The sequence below is a fragment of the Polistes canadensis genome, unplaced genomic scaffold, assembly GCF_001313835.1.
Source record: "Polistes canadensis isolate GaletaPanama2010 unplaced genomic scaffold, ASM131383v1 scaffold_29, whole genome shotgun sequence".
In the NCBI taxonomy this organism is placed as follows: Eukaryota; Metazoa; Arthropoda; class Insecta; order Hymenoptera; family Vespidae; genus Polistes; species Polistes canadensis.
This window is the reverse complement of record NW_014569576.1, coordinates 518,800-541,119: the sequence shown is the minus strand read 5'-3', so window position 1 is coordinate 541,119 and position 22,320 is coordinate 518,800. Positions and strand designations below refer to the sequence as shown.

At 35.2% G+C, this 22,320-nt stretch overlaps 1 protein-coding gene across 3 annotated transcripts in view; it reads left to right on the top strand.

Annotated features, from left to right (window-relative positions):
• Positions 1 to 22,320, top strand: part of LOC106784047 (semaphorin-2A) — a 322,341-nt gene that overhangs the window by 286,404 nt on the left and 13,617 nt on the right. For all 3 annotated transcript variants that reach the window (XM_014743144.1, XM_014743146.1, XM_014743145.1), the window contains 4 exons: positions 2,404 to 2,455; positions 20,428 to 20,490; positions 21,458 to 21,565; positions 21,958 to 22,228. In XM_014743144.1, coding sequence (XP_014598630.1) covers positions 2,404 to 2,455; positions 20,428 to 20,490; positions 21,458 to 21,565; positions 21,958 to 22,228 — 494 coding nt within the window. The remainder of the gene's footprint in view (positions 1 to 2,403; positions 2,456 to 20,427; positions 20,491 to 21,457; positions 21,566 to 21,957; positions 22,229 to 22,320) is intronic.

Here is a 22,320-nt window from a genome sequence, read left to right as displayed (position 1 = left end):
GTTCAAAATTCTCTCTCTCTCTCTCTTTCTCTCTCTCTCTCTCTCTCTCTCTCTCTTTCTTTCCTTTTCGATCTCTTTTTCACACGCTTTCAAGTCCCGAAACATCGTTAGAACCTTTATCTTTACGTGGTAACATAAAATTTTCCTTCGCAAAACTTCATGTATGTATCTATACCAAACCTATTATCACGTCCAAAGAAACTTGGCTGATAGTGAAGATAAAAAAAAAAAGAGAGAGAGACAAACGAAAGATAAAGGAGTAAATTAAAAATCAAAGATAAAGAATAACAAAAAAGAAATAAAATAACGGGATGAGAAGGTAAAATATACCTACGTTCTGCTCTTATTAAAATAGTGATGGGAATGGGTTTAGTAAAGAGTAAATAAAAGGATAAATATCTGATTATTTTCAGACGTGAATGGTTTCGAACGAAATTCTATCGAATATTTGCGAAAACACAAGTTTCACTTTGGAACAAGTCTCGCGTGCGTAAATGGCAGCACTCTCCTCTCAGAACAACCCTACACGAATTTCTTCCAGCAAAAAGGGATCGCGAGCCGACACGTAAAAGACCTAAAGGAAAAGAAGAAAGAAAGAAAGAAAGAAAGAGAGACAGAGAGTAGCTTTTTTTCTACTCTTAGTTCTTCGTTTCCTTTTTTTTTTTTTTTTTTTTAAGGTTCGTCACCCTCACCTGTTTTCTTACCAAACCCCCTTTTTTCCAAGTTTTTCACCGAGTAAAAGTTTCGAAACGTCGAATCGTTTTCGTCCTCCTAGGATTTTACCCGACAGGATTTGTTTTCTTTATTTTTTTTTCTTCTTTTCCTTTCCTTTGCCTTGACATTTCTTTTCTATTTTATGCTTTCCTGCACTGAGGAAACGAAAAAAAAAATGGACGAATCTTATACCTTACTTATTTTTGTATATATATATATATGTATTGTTTTTCATTATTTCAATTTTTTTTAATTTCTCGTCTTACCCCCCTCCCACCCTCACTTTCGTTCTTCTAATTTTTTCGTTTATCTCACAATTCGTTACAATTTTCACTATCTATAACTAAGATTTGAATAATTTTTCTCGCTCTATCTCTATCTCTCTTTCTATTTATCGTTCCGATTTGTCGTATAAATCGAGAAAGTAATCACCTCTCGAATGGAGGATTTATGGTCGCAGTAAAAATGATGATAAGCGATCGATATATATATATATATATATATACATATAGGTCAGCTACGAGTTTTCCAACAATGGAGTTAATTCTCAAAGATAAACTGCAATAACTCTTGCAAATCTATTCTTTGAAACGTACAATATATAATAATAATAATAATTCATTAGTTTTTTGATATAGATAGATATATATACCTATAATATAAATATATGTATATATATAATAGTAATAACATTTTCTAAATTTTTGTTGTTCGTCGTTAGGTACATTTAATGATAACATTTCGCTCGCAAACGGCAAGACAAAAAAAAAATGAAAGAAATATATCAAAGAGGGGAAAACTCTAATGATGAAGTACACTATTTACAATGATTCCCGGATGGAAATCGATTTTCTTCTTCGTAAGACGAGAAAACGGAAAGAATCTTCCGAGCTGTGTTCATTAACGTTACCCCGTGTCATTTCACCATTCCTATCTTTTTCTTTCTTTCATTCGACGATAGGTTTCAAACAAAATGAACGACGAACGATCGTGCTTTCAACGAAGAGATCCTAATAAAGGCGGTCACCGGAAAAAGGGAGGAACAATCGAAGTTCCCGCGAGGATCTTTCGTTTTAAAGGAAAAGGATCACGAACTAGCTAGCTAGCTAGAAACTAGGAGGGTGAGGGGGAGGGAGGGAGGTTTCTAAAAGATCTTACAACCTTGAAGAGAAGGTTCCTTCTTCTGCCATTCTTTTCGTCTCGAATCCTACGTTTCTTATCCTTCTCTTTTCTACTTCTCTTCTAGTCTTCTCTTCTCTTATTCTTATTCTTGTTCTTGTTCTTCCTTCCTTTTTTTTTCCCTTCCTTTCCTTTCTTCCTTTCTTCCTTCCTTCCTTCCTTTAGGTCTCGCATTCTCATAGAAATTCCGTGGCGTTCACGAGCATTTGCCGACGTGGAACGTCTTGCCTAGCAAAGTGCCACAATGTGCTACCACGCGACCATAAGTAAACGGTGTACGAAGAGTAATGCGTTTTCTAGACGAGTGGAATGAAAATGGTAGTCGTAGTCGTCGTCTTTCCTGGAAATTTTCACATTTTCACCTACCTACCACTACCACCACTATCCCCCCCCCCCCCGTTTTATTTTTTCTTATATATATGATATATATTTATTTATTTTAATAATATAACTCGAAAGACGTTATATATAACACGCAATAATGTTTGTATTTTATTTTCTTTATTGCAGGGACAAAATCTTCAGATTGAATTTAAGTAACATCAGCCATTCGAATTGCGAGGTGAGTAAAAGATTTTAGATATTTTTAATATATTTTTTGTGTTCATATAATATATACAGGGTATCCAAAAAGTCTGGGACCAAACATACTACGTATTATTACTTACGACAAATGAATGAAAAATGTTTGTATAAACTTCTATGTATACCTATATATATTGTGTATATATTACTGTATTTAGTTTTATACAAACGTTACTTTCACCGGTATAAACTTTTTTGATTTATTACATTGGTCAACGAGAAAGTATACAATTGTAGAACCGCGTTGATCCGATGCAAACAATTGGTTATATTGCGGATGACTGTACTTATATTTCCTGCAGTAACTCGTATGCACACAGAAAGACAAATATTTGGTGTAGAAAGAAAAATCGTACGTTTCGAGTTTGCATGCTTTTCTATTCCAGTTTAGATATATTTATATATATATTTATAAAATTGCTTAAATTCCGTTAGAATATTTGTCGACTATTATTTTATTATATATTTCTTGGTCAAGTAATTATTTTGATTATAAAACATTCAGATTGTATTCTTTTTTCTTTTAAAATTCGTCAAATTTCGTTAGAGAATGTAAAAAAAAAAGAAAGAAAAAGTATAAGTGAGATACCCGGTCGTAAATCGTTTTCCATTTGTACACTTGTACGAAAACGTCATTAGTATCAAACGTTGTGTTCTTTCTGTCTCTCTCGAAGAATATGGTTCGACTCGGCCGACGATAAAACCAGTCTAGATCGTAAATCGCAAAACTGCGTTGGTGCGTTCCCATAAAACTGTCAATCATGCATAGAGGCGAGCCGATGTTTCTGCGTCATTCGGACAGCTGACGCTTTTCTCCGCGAACGAATACTCTCTCTATGGAAGAAGAAGCCAATCCCCATTTTTTTTCAACGTTCGTTCGACCTCTAGCTTTGAGACATTTTTTTTTTCCTCTCTTTTATTATTCTCTCTTTTCTTTTTATACTTCGATTGGATCAACGCATAAAATAAGTCGATGCAAACAAAATGATTTCAATCGATTTCTTTCTTCTAAGTATAATAGTTACGCGCGATCACTTTTTTAATTTTATTATGAAACAAATGTATTCTCGAATAAAATTATCTAATATTGATAATTCGATAAAATTTCGATTAGTTCTCATTATTTACTTCTTATTGCAAGCACAGAGAATTGCTTCGATGGTTTTGTTCTAATCTTCCTCAAAATAAGATATTTATGAATTCTTAATAATAATCTCTTATTTTTAATAATACCTTGATATAAACGTAATAATAATAAACGCAACATGCAGTAATCAAAAAAGTATAATAAATATAATATAACATTGAAAAAAAATAATTATTTTTAATAATTGTACGCGGTGTATGATATATTTCAAAACGTCACAAATGATATCGAACAAAATATTAAAATTTGCTAGTCCAGAAAGTGATAGGTACGTAGTGTGCAGGAAAAAGAACGATTATAGTCATTCATTATCCGTCTTACGTCAGTGGTAGTTTTTAGCCAACATTTCCAAAAAAAAAAACCGTAATTCGTTTAGGCTTAAAGCATTCGATCAAAGTAATCGAAATTACAGTACTTGAAAAGCCTCTTCTCTCACTCACTCTCTCATTTTGTAATCTGTATAGAACAACAACAACAACGTAGTAACCTGAACGTTTCCCTAGTATCTCATAGGGATTTTTCGCAAATATACAAACGGCCCTTTGTACCCTTTTCTCCACCTCCTCGCGAGCCTTTCAAAAACGTGCCGACACGTTTCGTCGAATCCATTCGATCGTGAAGATCCGATCGAAATTGCTTCGGCCCAAGGTCGACAACTATATATATAAATGTGTGTGTGTGTGTGTGTGTAGATCGAAAGAGAAAAGAAGGGATGGAAAAGAGGTAGCAACCCTGCCCTGCCCTACCCTACCCTTCCGCCGATGCTCTTCGAATCGAGTAGAAACGGAAAATTGCTTTTTAACCCTCTCACAGGGGGTGGAGGTAGTCCAAACGGGTTTTACCCTTCCTCACTTTATCTCATTCTATTTCTTTCTCTTTTGTTTCTAACACCCAGTAGAACCCCAGTGGCTTCGCGAAAAGAATCGAAATCCGATCGCTGCCCTTAAGCTAACGTTTGCTTTTTTATCTTTTATTTATTTTGTTTCCTTTTTTTTTTTTTTTATTTACTTTTTCTTTTCGGCACGTTGTTCCTTCGAAAACGTTATACAACCTCCACCCTTTTTCTAATTCTATTCTCTCTCTCTCTCTCTCACACACACACACACACTTTTCTGCCAGCATTTATCTTCTCTTTATCTTTTCGTTTGCAACGAAGTTGCATCGTGTCTCGAAAACCAGCCGGCACAATTTTCATCTAGCTTAAAAAAAAAACAAAAAAGAGAATTCAACTCAGCCGAAATAAAACCCCCCAAACTTTTCCTAATCTCTTCGGTTAACGAACAGTCGTGATCTTTTAAAGGGATAAGAGAGAGGATCGAAATACTCGAAAAGGGAAAAAGGGAAAGAGGAGGTGTTAGATAAAGTGTAGCTCGCGATAGCTGTTAAGTTCCGACAACACGTTTTGCGATAGATCGATTCTATCGTAATTCTAGCGAAGAGTTTTTTAAATTGACCTCATTGAATTGGAAAGCAAATTAGATCGAAAAGGAAACTTGGTTCTTGTATTTAATGTAAACGCCGCGTCTCTCTCTTTCTCTCTCTCTCTCTCTTTGTCCTACTCTCTCTCAAAAAAAAAGAAAATAAAATAAAATAAAGAAGAGAGAAAGAAAAAGGAACGCGAAGGGTGAGAGTTTGCGAAAATGAGAGAGAAAGAGAGAGAAATATTGTGTAAAGATGTCGTCTATGGGTCCCATGGGTACAATTTCAAAGCGTCGGCAAGCAGAGTACCAGAGAGGGCAAAGTTTTTTCTCTCACAATAGTCTCGAATAGGTCGAATAGCTCGATAAAAGAATGGCGAAACGATGTTCCACGATGGTCGAGGGGAAAGTAAAAAACGAAAAAAAGAAATGGGAGGTAGGAAGGGTGGGGAGAAGAATCATTCGAAAATTCGATCGTTTTTAGAACCTTTCTACCATCACCACCACCACCACCACCATCGTCACCACTACCACCATCAACATCACCACCTGTCACGAAACCGAAAACCAAAAATAGAAACTATACAAAGTGTGTACTTTGTTGTACATCTCCCCTTTCCTCCTTTTTTCTTTTTTTTTTTCAATTGGTAAACCCCTCCCTTTTGTCGTTCTCATTTCGTCTTTCGTTTCGACAGATGCGACGATTGTGACAGAAACGAATTAGAATCAGGAATGGAAACGATGGAATTATTTGTAGGATAGAAAAAGAAAGTGGTCGTAAAAGATGTATGGGGCTTCGAAAAGGTAATGGATTTTGATAGGGTGGTATTCTTTTTTTCTTTTGTAAATTTATATCAATGGGAGGACGGTTGTCCTTTATTAATATGAAGTTAAAGTTAATTTAAATATTATACTTGTGCTAATAATATTTTATGTCTAGATAATAAAGCGCGTCTGTTAAATAGGTATATTTCGAATATTTCGTGGATCACGTTGAACAAGATTGACGTATTTATTCGAATTTTGGCTTGACGTTGATCAGGATCATCATCTTCAAAGCTTTATCAGATCACGGTTACTACTACTACTACTACTACTATAATGAAGAACGAACCAAGGTTAACACTTTCGTATCGAATTTCTAAATGCAAATATCATGAAACACGCGTATTAACGTTAATTAATAATTCGATTTAGTTGAAAATTATTGGTAGTAGATGTTTCCCAAACTGCTTGTCGAATATTTAACTAACTTTTCTCGTTCCTTGCGAATTTATAACGCGTAAAAAAAGTAGGAAATAAAAAGATGCCGGTTGATTTATAGAAGGTACGAACTTTACCGTCCCTCTTTGGTAAATGAAAATTCTCGCGAGAACATTTTCTCTTCGTTTCTTTTCCCACCTGCGGGAGTTCATTAAACGAAATATACGAAGTTTAAAAGCGTTCCCTCCGTTTAAAACATTTTTTTTCATTTCTCGATAGTAGCACCAAAACTACCCGACAACGTTTTTACAACAATTTATACCGAGTTTACGCGAGTATTGAAATTTCATTACACTAATATCTACTTTTTCGATGTTCAAAAAAATAACTCGTTCAAAATTCTCTCTCTCTCTCTCTCTCTCTCTTTTTTCTCGTCATCTCTTTTCTTCTCTTTCTGCGTTAGACTTCACCCCGGGAGCCATTTGGAAGTTTGGAGAGCTCTAAATCGGAAATCGAATCGAATTACGTTCGCTCGTGAAACATTCTTCATCGTTAACTGGGAGGGTTGTTCGGTATAACACCATGAGAGAAGAGTGGTGTGGACTTTCGGTATCGTTCGTGTTTCGCCCTTTGGCAGGGAATAAAGGAAAGGACGAGCCTGTCCGTCCCAAAAAGTCTTTCGAATCGTTGCCACCCCTATGGGATAACAGGGTGTATTCGTTCTCGACGCGATTCACGATCATGTTAGATACCCTTGTGCTCCCTCTCCCTTGTCCCTCTCCCTTGTCCCTCTCTTTTCCTCTTTTTCATTCTATTCGTATGCATCTTTCATCGAACTAACCCTCATCATCTGATTTCCTCAACCTTCGACGAAGCCACAGTTAAATTCCAAATAACAACAAAATCCCATCATCGTATAGAGTTCTCGTCGATTCCATTGAGAATGGACACGCCTCCTTGTCGAAAATTCAAGTAACCTAATCAAATATAGAAAACTTATTATATCAAAGTGAAGAAGTGTTATTCCATTATTGAAGAATTTACGATTTTTCTCCCCAATTGAATTATTCGTAAATATTATATACAGATATATCATTGGATATCTTTTTAAAATACACACACATATATATATATACCTATCAAGAGATCGAAAAAATTGTCAGGTAAAACTCAGAAATAGTATACAAATAGGAAACAATAGAGGTATATTGTATAAAATTGCATTGAGACCGACACGTCGAACGTGACTCGGGAAATAGTGGGCTGTCATTTGCTGGGACATCGAAATAATACAGTAGTAAGTACCAACGACCGGTCAGACGTACGTACGTACGTACGTGTCGGGTGGTGGGGCGGGGGTGGATGGGCGTAGACGAGAAAACAAAGAGACAGCAGAATGAGAAAGAGAAATAGAAATAGAAATAGAGAGAGGCATCTGTCTCTCCGTACAGATCGATTCGATAACATCATAGAGAAACTCTTGGAGACTGTCACGCGAATAAGGTGTGCATTTCTCCCTTCGCACGCAAGAGGGAGGACGCAAGAACAATAGTCCTAACCCCTCTTCATGCTAATCCCAGACCTCCGTTACAATTTCATAAGAGGGGTTGAGTTAGAAGAGAAAAAGTTTCAAGTTTGTACGTCCGGTTCTCCAGAGACTTACGCTTATTGTCTCTCTCTCTCTCTCTCTCTCTATCTCTCTCTCACTCTTGTTTTATCTCTCTATCTATCTATCTTTCTCATACTTTCCGCACGAGTTACACCTGTACGTGGTAAGAATAGAAAACTGTGGATTTTTCTTTCTCCCCCGTTTCTCTCTCCATAATATCTACTTACTCTCCCCTCTACGGAATAACTTCAAAATCTTCTAACTTTCTTACGGAGAAAGGGAAAAATGGTTGAAACGTAAGGGAGTGGTTTGTTTCTTACAGCAAGATAAATTTATTGCCACTCCTTCGATGGGCATCTTTCCAATAGATACTATATTCAATTTTTCTATCTGAGAGACATTTTTCGAGAATCAATACGCTATAGAGCTAGTATTACTTTTGAAGTAAGATTCGTTTGTAAAAAAAAAAAGAAAAAAAGAGATATACTTGTTAATCTAGAAAGTAAAATTTATCTTCGTTAATATGGGATGGGATAAATCCAAAGAGTTTCTCGTTATTCATCCTCATTGTCAAAATGATGTACATTGCAAATGTAAAAAAGGGTGAATCGAGAAAAAGGGGTTATGGATAAAATCAGCTTCGTCGGATATCACAGATACTTCCTGTGTTATACCTCGTTGTCGGTCGGCACTTATTTGTATTAGTAATAAAAAAAGACGAAAAGATAGAAGAAGAAGTGGGAAGCATGCATGCATGCATGCATGCATCGAGAAAAGAAGAATCCATGCATCGACAAAATACGCGTCAGTTTGAAAAGGGGTTTTAGACGTGATAAGGGAAGGAAAGGAAGACGTTGATCCCGGCACGTTCTGGACCGATCTATTTGTGCATGGGACAATATACAACATATGTATGTCCTATGTAAGTATATGTATATATATATTTACGTTCATTTTGTAACAAAGCTGAAACATTGAAGTGAATTTCTTTCAAAAATTAATAACACAAAAGAAATAAAATAAAAAGATAAAGAGATATATATTTTGCATAGTTCGAGACAATGACAAAGTGAAAGAAAAAAGGGTATTAAAATTTGTAGAAAATAAAATCGGAATCTATAAACTATCTTGTAGTATTCGATAAAACACAGTTCGATCTAGAACACCGTATCTGAATTCCTACAATATCCCGATGGACCATCTTACACAGACATGTTTCACTATCCTATCTGATGGATACTTATAGTGAATACACAAGGACCATGAAGGAATTGGTTTCTGGTTTTTGGAGTTACGAAGGAAGGAGGAAAACGAGGAGGAGGAGCAGGAGGAGAAAGACATAGAGAAGTATCTACAGAGATGCTGGATGCTACTACTACTGCTTTTGCGGTGTAACCTTTTACGTTTACTCGAGCGTGATAAAGTATTAAGGAAGCTACTTCCTAGGATTTACACGCCAGTAAAACTGCGAATGAGATATCGTTCGACCGATGACCTCGCATGAGAGAAAGATAGAAAAAGGGTAAGGGAGTAAGGGAAAAAAGAAAATCCTCTATGTGTTTCTTTTTTATTTCTTAATTTTTTTTTTTATTTCTTTGTCTCTTGGAAAAGTCTTCTCGTTTCTCGTGCCGAGGTTATATGTCTCTTTTAATTGTTGAATAATCCACGTATTTGTTGTTCCATTGTGTGAAAAAGAAGAAAGCATAGAAATAAGAAAATAAGAAATTTCAGTGCATACATACAGAAAGACACGATTTCGTCTTGATGCTATTTTTTTAAAATGACAATATTAAATATGCATTTCAAATTGTTTATCTTTTTTTTTTTATTTTTCATTTTGCATTTACGAGAGATAGAGAGATATGTTTCACAAATATTTCTACGCTTTAAATGAAATAAAAAAAAAAAGGAAAAGCAATGTGCATTTGTTCGAAAACAACGATAGATAATTTTTTCTCTTTTTATATCATTTTTTATTTTGTAATCTTCAATCAAACGAAATTTAACGATATTTCTCGAAATCTTCTTTAGTTTAGAGATTTATGTCGTTATTCTGAGAAAGAGAAAGAGAGAAACTTTATCGCGACGATGAATTTCGAATAAGATAAGAAAGTACCGCAAAACGTTAGTTTGACGAGCGCAACCGTTCCCAGAGTTCCTCCTCAAACTGCTAGCAATCTCGTGTCCTTCGTATTCCTTTCAGTAGGACGACTGCTGATACGCTACTTGGCGCACTGCCGCAAGTATTATTTAATAAGGTGAAAGAGAGAGAGAGAGAGAGAGAGAGAGAGAGAGAGAGAGAGAGAGCTCACGAGAACTTTGCCACGACTTTACGTACCGACATACAATTTTCTCTTCTTACTTTAATTTCCCTTACGAAAAGTTCAAACGTCGAACTAAACTTGATACATTATTTCACTTTACGAATCTCTTAGCATTGTCGAATATATATACATTTTTTTTTTGTTAAAAAACATTTTAATACATTTCGATTTCGTAAAAAAAATATTTTCTAAATTTCTCTTAAAAACTTTATTTACGAAAATACAGAAAGATAAATATGAAGATGTAAATAAAGAATGAATGATAAAGAAAAAGAGACAGAGAATACGTCTTTAACAAACATTTTTTTTCTCACTCCTTTGAAAATAGTCAGGGGTTGAAAGTGCGTTTAGGGAGTGTCGGTAGTCGTCTCACTCTCTCACCCTGTTCTGAAACCCTCACTCGAGCCATTCTGCAAACATCGAAATTGTAAACAGAGAATCCCTGGATAGAAGTCAAAGGGGGGTAAGTTATGCCAGGGTTGTGTTTTAACGACGTTAATAATTGGAGACTACGAAACGGCCCTTTATTATACCAAGTTTACCGTCAATGATACGTTTATATCTATTTCATACTTGAGCATGATTTTCTCCTTCCTTGAATTCACCCAATTTGTATGTTAATAATTTGTATATTTTTTCTCTCTCTTTCCATCTCTCTCTCTCTCTCATTATCTTTAATTAATTAAAACATCGATGTAATTTATTATTAATAGAAATAAAGGATCCGATAATAGAATTCTTTTTTTTTTTTATCAAATCGATTAGAAATAAAAGGGAACGCATTTACACAAGGACGCAACTTCATAATCGATTTCAACGTTCGTTCGATAAACGAGAGAGAGACCAAATTAATTAACGCTTCCAATCAACGATTTCGATTTGTATAGGAGCACAAGTCTATTTATATCTCTCTCTCTCTCTCTCTCTCTCTCTCTCTTTCTCTCTTTCTCTCTTGGGAATATTCGCGGCTGTAGCCGAAATTTCATTCGTACATGTACCTACATTCATTTATACATATCGGTATATATATATATATGTAAGCTTACGCCTGTCTCGAGTTGGAAATATAACTTTCTCGCTATTAATCTGAAGTTTGTAGAAGCTCCTCTTGCCTTCCACTTCATCGGCTAGAAACCAACAGCAACAAACCTGTGTGTGCCCCTTTTACTTCCCCTTTCCCACTACAAATATCTTCTCTTCCTTCTTCTATCATCACTACCTTATATCCCTTAACTTTTTAATTACAGCAGTGACTCGTGTTTATCATCGTATTATTCGCTTTCGTACTATCCCTCCTCGCACCAGGTTTCTCTTCTAGCTAACAAAATTCTTATAGACCCTTACAAACTTTCTCTCTCTCTTTTTATCTTACAATTTTTATTTCAATCTTTTTCATATTCCATTTATCTTTTCGTCTTTCTAGAACCTCATTTAATTCCCTATTTCAAATGAAACTCGTAATTTCTAGTTAATAAATGTTACAATCACATTTCACTTTTATTAGAAATGTAAATTTTATCTAATAGGACATATTATTATAACAAATAAAAAAGTTTCAAATTAATTCGTTTCTTTTGTCTGTCTGTCTATCTTGTCTGCCTGTCTGCCTCTCTCTCTCTCTCTCTCTCTCTCTCTCTCTCTCTCTCTTTCTCTTAAAATTCGTAGACTCGAAGTCGGAGCTTTGTTCGTGCAAACGAGACTTGAATCGGTGGAAAAGGTATTACCGAGAGAACGTGAGAAAGAAAAGGGAAAGGGATTGGAAGGAAAGAGAGGGAGAAAAAGAGAGAGAGAGAGAGAGAGAGAGAGAAATAAAGAGGAAAAGAGACGAATATTCGAGTATCGCGTGGCGCGAACGAGACTCAAGGACTCTTTCGCGCGAATTTATGGCAAAAGTGTTTAAATAGCCATACAACCTCTCCGCCATCATCCTTTCCTTCCTCACCCTTCCTACTTTTCGACGTTCGTCCGTCCGTTCGTTCTTGTCGACGTCGCGTAAAATCACGAGAGGGAGAGAGAGAAAAAAAAGGAAGGGTAAACGGGTACTGCGTACGACGTCTACCCTTACCATACGATATCACCCTTTTTAATCAACGATCCGTTTTAATTCTTTTTACATTTAATTATTATAATCACACACATATATACACACATTCTAATTCTAATTATATATCTAATAATTTTTATTTATATTATATATCGTCTGTGTTATATTATATTCATGTGTTGTGTTTTTTTTTTATAAGTATTTCCAAAGTAAATTTTACAAAAACAATCCATTATGGAATATCAAAGTAAAGTTTCAGCACATTAAACGCACGAATATAATTTCTTTTTTAAATTGATTATTACAAAATTTGTTTGCTAATAAACTTGTATAATATATATGTGTATACATTTTCTGTATTAGATAGTATAATAAAAAAATTTGGTGTATATTGAGCGATCCCAGAGTATTCGATGATAAATATATACCGTGCACGTGTGTGTTTTATAAAACGGTCAATGATATCGTTTGAGGTACACACGTTCTTCTTAGAAAAGAATATTCGTAGGGGAAAAAGAGAATAGTCCGTATCGCGTTTTAATATTTTAGTCAACCTGATCGCAGACATCGTTCGTTGGAAATATACATACCCTCCTCGCGTCATCGATTGCGTTTATCGGTATTCGATATCATCTTCTATTCCTCGAATGTATTTCATTTTTCTTTTTATATATACTTTTTTGTCTGTCTTCTTTTCGTAAACATAGATCTAACGGTTGCGATATAATAACGTTTATAAGGAAAATAATAAAAAATAAATCAAGACGACATTACGATCGTTTGATTTAACGATAAAATTAAAGAACAATCTAATTAAACATTATTTTATTTATTATATTAAGCTAGGAATTTTCATATTTACTACTACTATCAAGTAAGTGTTACGTAATTAGTTTAGTCGTTTAAAGGTAATTGGTAAAATAACTAGAACATTTAGTAAGTAACTTTTTACTAAGTTACATTCCACATGATTCGATAAATCGCTCCTTCCGAACTTTCAATCTTCCGATCCCCCAAGAGTATTTGGTTTTAATAATCAAAGTAAGAAGAAGTATCCCTCATCTATCGACGAAACGAAAAGTAATATGCTTTCCTTTTCTCCCTTCGTTTCTTTTTCATGTTTCATAAATTCCAATTTAACGTTACTCAATTACGACTTTCCGCGCAGTTAAAGCGTGATACAAGTTAGCCTTGAAAGGATTTCCGGAAAATTTAACAAAGCTCACATAGGGTACCTTGCGCGATTCTGTTATTGCAGAAATCAAATCAACGATTTGTTATCTTCCCGAAAGATGAGGTAGTAAGAAGTATAAAAGAAGAAGAAGAAGAACGAAATTAGAAAAAAAGAAAGAAGAAGAAGAAAGAGGAAGAAGTCTTCCATCGTTTCATGAAACTTTGGTCGTTACTAAAACTTCTCTCTCATTGGCTCTTGGTAATTGATACGAATGACTTTTCTCGTTGAACGAGTCCCGATCGATTTCACAAAAGAAAATTCCAAAGCAGGGAAGAGACAGATACAGAAATGATCTGTCTGAACCGAAGACGAGAATCGATCTTATGAATGAACAAAAAATATACGTGGGTAGGTTGGTATCTATATAAAATGTGATAAAAGAGAAACAACGTCATTGATATCAAGAGTGAGAGTGAGAGAGAGAGAAATACATCGTTATAGTATCTGCATTTCCGGATATACGAGAAGGAAAGAGATGGAAGAACAAAATGTATAGATGAAGGAAAGAAAGAGAAAAGGGAATGACGAGTTCTCGTTGGAACAAACGAACACGGACTACCAATAGCGTTCGTGGACAGTAGGAAGTCATCTTTGATCGATGGACGTTGACGCATCGGCGAGACGCATTGAAGGAAAAAAAAAGAAAAAGATCAAGAGAAAGAGAGAGAGAGAAAACAAATGGCCCTTTTCCACGAGGACGACGAGCTGCTACAGACTACGTTGTAAGGAGTAAATCACAAAAATTGAAATCCACCATATCGGATTGGAATCAATAGCGAATGCAGATTGAATCCCGAACAAAACGTACTTTTTCTCTCTTTCTCGCTCCCATACACACACTATATAGATTGATATATATCTATATATATCTATATATACCATACATGATAGACGAACAAGAAGAGAAAGGGGAAAAGGGTGAGCTGCGACGGGTTCCATTAGGAAAAAGTGACTTACGGCGTCGATCGACAACGAAAGGCACTTTTCGTTCCAGCAGAAACGTCGGGGCCCGTTTGCGAAAATTTTATGCATACCAAACTGACATTTTCACTACCGCCGATCCACTGTCAGACCAGACTGAAGATTAGATTTATATATTTCTTTTAATATCTTATATTTTTTATGGACATTTGCATTTAACATTTTTAATCGCACGAATATAAATAACAAATTGTATATCGCTATACGTTTTTGTATTTATTATTAGAATAATTTTACTGTTTTGATATCCGTCTAGAAAAATAAAATTGCGAATGTAATTATCTATCATTATTATTATTATTATTATTATTATTATTATCGATCAATAATTATCATCCATATCGGCGAATAGATTTCCGTAGTATATTTTATTAAATATTCTTTTATCCTTTTAAAACGAATCGTTTTAGAATGAAATGGATAAGGAAATAAATATGGGGAAGAGGGAATGAACAAAAGTCAAGCCGAGTCAGTAGCAGCGGTCTGCTTATCGTTTTGCGAATGCCTCTCTCTCTTTCTCTCTCTCTCTCTCTCTCTCTCTCTCTCTCTCTCTCTCACACACACTTTCTCGCTTAACTATTTCATGAGATAAAAAGAACCGCAATGGGCGCCTTCTCTGATTCGTGAATATTTCAAAGGCATCTCACATCTACTGTTAGAGTTCTCGACTGCCGGCGGTTAGGGGGTGTCGATACCCTTGGGATGACCTTACTTTTTCCTTCTTCAATATTTTAACACTGTAAATTGTACAAGGGCCATGTATATATATATATACTATACATATATGTACATATACATACATAGGATCGTCTCTTATATTCTTTTTAAACTTCTAAAATCTTCTCCCCTGTCTTTTTCCTCATCCAACAATAAGTTTTTGCTGCTCGACGAGAAGAAAACGGATTTCCAAAAATGATCAAAACTTTTCTCTCTTTATATTTTCAAGTTCCTCGTTGCAAGATGGAACGATAAAAGAGCTAATAATTCTGCACCTAAGATATTCTTAACATGTGAAAAGAACAAACAAGTAGAGAAATTGTTAGAACGGGTCTTCTCTCTGACTCTGATGATTATTAAATATACCGAGAGAATACTGTCGTGAGAAAGAGAAACAGAGACAAGATTAAAGAAAGGGAAAGAAGAACAAACGAACGGATTTGTTAGAAACTAGTGACGAGATGACAACCACTGAGCTCTCTCTCTCTCTATCTATCTATCTCTTTCTACTCGCAACATCATCACCTTCACCAGAAGCTTAATCAACCCGGCCCGGATGCCGAAAGTCTAAAGCCACCCTCTACCACCCGTCTTACTGCCTTGCAACCCCTTGAATAGGGCGAATGGAGACCAACGGAGTAAAGAGATAGAGAGTGAGAGAGAGTTAGAGAGGGAAACTCAACTGATCCAGAGAGGAAGAGCATAAAGCATCTGAAGTGGGACACGGTGCTTGTTGGAGTAGTGATTACACCTGGACGCCCGGTGCTCTTGCTACTGCCAGAGGATTGCACTGATGCCAACGACGCTTGCTCAAACCGTAATCAGGCCGCCTTTCTTGCATTCTCAACCTTCTCTTCTCTTCTCCCAACCAACCCTTCTAACTTCTACTACCAACTCTACGAGAGAGAAAGAGAGAGTCAAAGAAGAGTGAGATTTTCTTTAGGAAAATACTCTATTACAACTTACTCTACTTATGGGTTGAATTATTACATTTATACATTTTATCGTTTCCTATTTTTACGATCGGGAATATTATAATGAAGTGTTTCAGATAAGTTATTTATTCTTATTTTTTTTTTCTTTCTTTCAAGCATTTCCTGTATAAAACGAACGTTTGCTTGACATGATTAAAATAAATAATAACGAAAAACGGGAGAAGAGTTTCTTTAATACCACTTGGGTGGGTAGTAATCGATACTCGATAAAATAAGTGTACGATGAAATAAGTACACGAAAGTAAAGAAGGAAAGAAAAATGATGAAGAGAGAGAGAGAGAGAGAGAGAGAGAGAGAGAGAGAGAGAGAGAGAAAGAGAGAGTGAATTGGTAACTCGAAGCATCTGTCTGTTGTCGTAGCTTTTAATTCCGTTCGCATCGTTTTCGAGATGATTTTACTTCTCCCAACAAAAAGAACTTAACTAACGATCTAGCTGAACAAAGTGAAAAAGAGAGACCTTAATTTCAAATCGTTTGTGATTAAAGACTGCACTACTTCTTTTCATTTAGTTCTTCGTAAACGGATAGCTGGGTATAATATGTCATCAAGTATCAGACACAATCGTGTTAAAAAATTTCACGATTCTTATATATCACAGTTCGTTAATAATTCTTCATATGCGAAACGATATCGATGACAAAATAACGCTTCAAATGATTATCGAAATAATTATTTTCGAAACAACGAAATTCGATAATAATAATTTTGAAACGAATCAATTCAAAATCATTCACACAACGTAATCAACCATGAATTTTTTTCTTTTACGTACGTATTAGATTAAGAAATGAAGTAACCAAAAAAAAAAAAAAAAAAAAAAAGAAAATGAAGAGATAGATAGAATGGGATTGTAAGACACCACGAACCAGGTACCAGCAATAATATTGTCGGTGAAACTTGGTGCATCATTTTATCGTGTCGCCTACGACGCCATTAACTTTACAGCCCCGGCGTGCCTCCCGGCATGCAAACGCCTCGACTTCCATTACCGGCACGGTACGTCGACTATTAAACAGAAATATCTTCCCGTCCTTGCACCGACGGGTAGGTGCCCTATCCTAAACTCTCAGGGAATTCAGTTTCCGCGGATTCGCCTTCTCCTTTCCACCCACCCACCTATCCATCCACCTACCAACCTATCTACTCATCCCCCTATTTCTGTCGTCTCGTATTCTACCATCTCGCCAGACTTCCTACGTCTTATTCGTCGTTTCAATCGAAACCAGAAACTAGAAGACGTTGTTGCTTTTACTTTTGCTTGTATTACTCAATCCAATCTTGCTCAAATTTATCTATCCTTTTCTTTCTTTCTTTTTAATCCAGGTTCGAATCGTCCTTTAAGTACCAATCAAAATCTCCCCTACTGTGTGTTCGCACTTTAATTAAATAATAATTCAACTTAATCTTGTGTTTACAACTTATCTCAGATTTAATAAAACTTATTTTTCATGTATAGTTTTTTTTTTCTTCTTTCTTTTATTTACATACAAATATAATCGCAAAATTTGTAACAGTTTCGTATACAAATTCGTATATGATATTTCATTAGAAATAATCTTAAAGTAAGCACCGTAAATTTTCATGTTATGAGTTTTCTTCTATTTTCGTTAGGACGATGTTACGTTTATGGTTTAACCTGTGTAACTGCTACACCGATGTAACTGCATCGTTATATAAGCTAAAGTCGTTAGATGGAAAAGCATCTGGTTTTCCATCCTAGGCAACGCATGCTACGGCCATTTCTACCGTTTACATCCCCCCTTATGATCCGGTACTCGCTATCATCATCCCCTATTCGAAACTATCTCCATCTCTAACTCACGAGCGGATAGGCAATGATTAGTATAACGAGCCACACGAAACGAGACAAATAGAGAGAGAGAGAGAGAGAAGGCTTACAGGTAACGCGTGTTGAGATGACTCTTAGCTTTTAATTATCGGCTCTTCTATCTGTACAAGAAAATAGGTGAGACAAATAGTATCGACATGCCTTTAATGCACCTACGCCGTTGTATTTAATACGCATAATGTGTACCTATCACGTATACACACGTGTGCGCATACACACAAGTCAATTCTACCCAAATAGGTTGATCTATTTAATTGAATTTAATTATAAACCGAATGGAATTTTCATAAGGTACAATCACGAGATTATTTTTCTGTTTCTTTTTTTTTTGCTTAATTAGTTTACTACTTTACGTATAAAATTCAGAAGTTGGTAAAAGGTAGTCTAAGGGAGTGAATATTTAAGATGTAAACTGGATGACTCGAAACAAGGTTGAGATAGTTCAAAGGAACTAATTTCGTTAAGTCCTACTACTCAGAGTTCCATAGAAATAAACGTATATAGATAGATGGTAAGAAAGATAGAGAAGGGGAGTAGGGGGATGGGTAGGGTAAGAAAGAGAAAGGTGTGAGGGTTAGATTCGATAGGAGAAACGTAAGGTGTAACTATAATGCTCTACTACTTCGTCTAGTCGTTTTGCGACATGGAAATGGTTTAGGAAGATTCTAGAGTGAGAAAGAGATGGAAGAGGGAGAGAAGGTGAGAGTATTCTTCTTCCCTATTTCCCTTCTTCCTTCTTTTGCTTGCCGTTATACTGCACGTTACTCGGTAGCGAAAGCTCCGTTCGACTCGTTGCTTTGTATATGGTGGTAGTGTTGGTAGTGGTGGTGGTGCTGGTATTTCAAGAGTAATTGTAGTCACCGAGTACGTAGTTTCCTTAAGAAGATTATCTTAACTACGAGACTCGTCGAAATCCCTTGCGACAGTTATTATTAACGTGCCCGGCGTAGCGTTTCGCACCAGCTTCGGCTGGAAAGCTATATGTTACGAAGTAGCTTTATTTTGAAATCATTAAATATACGTATCCGGAAAACGATTTATTATATGTATATAAAAAGTAAACGTCTTTCATATTTTGTTCATTAACAAATAAATTCAAATAATTTAATAGCAAACACAAAATGAAAATGTTGCATTTAGTATTATTGCTTTTTCTTGAATTGATTTTACGACAATAATACAATATTTATATATATCAATTTTGTTATTTTAATCAAAATTATTTGACACTACTTACTTATATTCTAGTCGTAGTATCGTAACCGTGTTTCAACCATTCTACAAATGCACTTTAATTTCTCTAACTGTACGAGTACGTCACTCGTATCTCGAATAGGAAAAAGGAAAAAAGAAGAAGAAAAGAAACGTAGGAAAAGAAAGAAAGGAAAAAGATGTACATCAAAGTCACCGGTCAACTTGGTTTTCCAGTCTCTTCGTCTTTTGGTCGTTTTTGGGTCGAGCCTTTGGTCGTTGAATGAAGGAGGCAGAGAGTAGTAGGTGATACTGGTACAGGAGGTATAGAGGGTACAAGGGGGTACAATTTCAAGGATCGTCGGCGTTTCTGCTCGTGACAGAGTGCACGGGAGTGGCACGCGACGTCCGCAGGAGATCGATCGTTAAGGCTAACGCGTTTCGGACGATTGACCGTGCAAACGAACCACTTCCTGTTCCGAATCGTACCCGCGATCCGGTACCCAACACGAAATGCTTTGTGTGTCAGGAAGAAGGTGTCCGAGCTAGTGGTGGTAGTAGTGGTGGTTCGTGATAGGTTGAGTGGTAGTGGTGATGGTGATGCAACGATATTTCTCTTCTATGTTGTTTTTTTTCTTGTGAAATTTACAATCATTTTCTTTACAAATAATTTTATCATAAATATCACAATTATATTATATTTATTAATTATTTGTATAATTATATTAATTAGATAGATAGTGAAATGTTTGTTTATAGAAAATTTGTTCTTTTTTCTTTTCTTTTCTTCACGAATCGTTGAACGTTTGACCTTATTCTACTATAATTCATATATTCCGAGATATGTAACTCGGAGATGGTAGTTATCTAACGTGAGAGCATCCACTTGCTCGCGCCTGCAAAATGTGAAGAATGCACTCGCTCTTCTTGTCACCTCTTCGAAGTTGTAAGCTTGTGAGTTTTTTGAGTGGGTGAGAAAAGGAAAAAAAAAAGAAAACTGGGACCCTTTGGAAAAAGGGTTCGTCGCTACTACTGTTGTCTTGTTAGCTGAATGAAAGACGAAACGAATAACGAGATGAACTTTTCACGCGTGTATATGATGTATTTTTTGTATAATATGATGAATGAGAGACAAATATAAACAATTAGAACAGTATGCTTATTAATTATATTATATTTTTATCCCCATGCGAATGTGTATATTAATATAAATTTTTTCGTTACTTTTTTGTTCCAGAGAGATGCCCTCAATTTAGAACCAAGTAATGTTGCTAATTGTGTGTCAAAGGGTAAATCCGAAGTAAGTATAATTGAATAAAAATATCTCTATTAATTATGCTTAATTTTCCTAAATTATTCGGAACTTTTTATACGAACAATAGAAAAGCCAACTTGGTCTTAATAAATATAATATTAATTTTCGTATTACACATTTAAATGAATATTATTCTCTTTATAGTTATTATAAAATATTGTAATATATATAAAGTAAGAATAAATTTAACAGTAACGCGCATAGCATTCATAATATTATAACATTGTCGCGTTCTTTTCATTTCAAATATATTTAAATTAAAAAAAAAAGAAGTAAGAGAGAGAGAGATAGAAAGAGAAAAAGAGAGTAAAAAAGAAATATTCAAGGATAGAGGAAGGTAAGAAAGATTTTTCCTAGTCGATCGTGTTTTTCATTCCTAAATCGTTCGCATATCACAGAGGTGCACTTCTCTTCTGCTTTTCTCTTTTTCTCTTTTTCTCTTTTATAACATTGAAGGCGGACGTTTAACTGAGCTTCATTTATATTCATCGTGTATGCATAGCCGAGGTGTAAGGTCCACGCAAATATTCTGTACGTGACGACAAAGCCAATTTATTTTCTCTACCGATTGGCTGCAAAATACGCGACCGACGTGATCGACCGCGTGTGTAAAAGAGAAAGAAAGAGAGTAATATATATATAAATATATGTATATATATATATGTACATCTTTGAATAAGCGTAAAAAGAATCTAAGGAGGCTTTTTACAGGCATTTCTCTCATTCCTTTTTTTTTTTTCTTTTTTCTTTTTACCCCTTTCTCTCTTTATCTTCGAGTAAAATGTTTTTTTAAAAAGTCTTTATCTCGTAATAAAAAAAAAAAAAAAAGAAGGAAAAGAAAAACGCGAAAATCAGCAACATATTAAAATCCCTTTTTCCGTGGTAAGGCCTTCGTCATCGTTTCTGTCATTGAACGAAAAATTCAATTTCCTTCTTCTCCTCTACTTTACAGCATTTCGACTGTCGTAACCATATAAGAGTGATACAACCTATGGGAGATGGCAATCGACTCTATACGTGCGGCACGAATGCACACTCGCCAAAGGATTGGGTGATTTATGTGAGTATATTTACTATCATATATTATATATCGCTAATTTATAATTTGCTTCTTATTTATATTGAATTATTTTCATAATATCAATTTTTAAATTGACAAAATTAAAATTAAAAAGAAGAAAAAAAAGGGAACACAAAGAAATATAAAATATTTTATTTTCTAAACACACAATATGTAATTAATGTAATAATAGAAATGTCTGCTTCCATTGGGTATACAATGAATATGTGCACCATCGCATTATGCCTGTTCCAATTTACATTCATTAAGCAGTATATTACACCCAATGGATATATATAATTGCAAAATGGCTAATAGAATATTATAATATGCTTTCTGTCTCTGTGTTGTTACTACATACCATCGAATTCAATTTCCGTTTTCGTTTTCAGAGCAATCTAACGCATTTACCACGACACGAGTTCGTTCCCGGGGTTGGGATGGGTATAGCAAAGTGCCCTTACGATCCTGCTGACAATTCAACGGCAGTTTGGGTAGAAAAGGGCAATCCCGGTGAATTGCCGGCTCTTTATTCCGGCACAAATGCCGAATTCACTAAAGCCGATACCGTCATCTTTCGTACGGATCTTTACAATTTGACGACCGGACGAAAAGCCTTCAGCTTCAAGAGGACCCTAAAATATGACTCCAAATGGCTCGACAGTAAGTAGTAGTACATTATCTTTTTTTATTTTCATTTATAAAATTTTGTAACCTATATCCATATTCATATCTATATATTTATTAAGAACAAA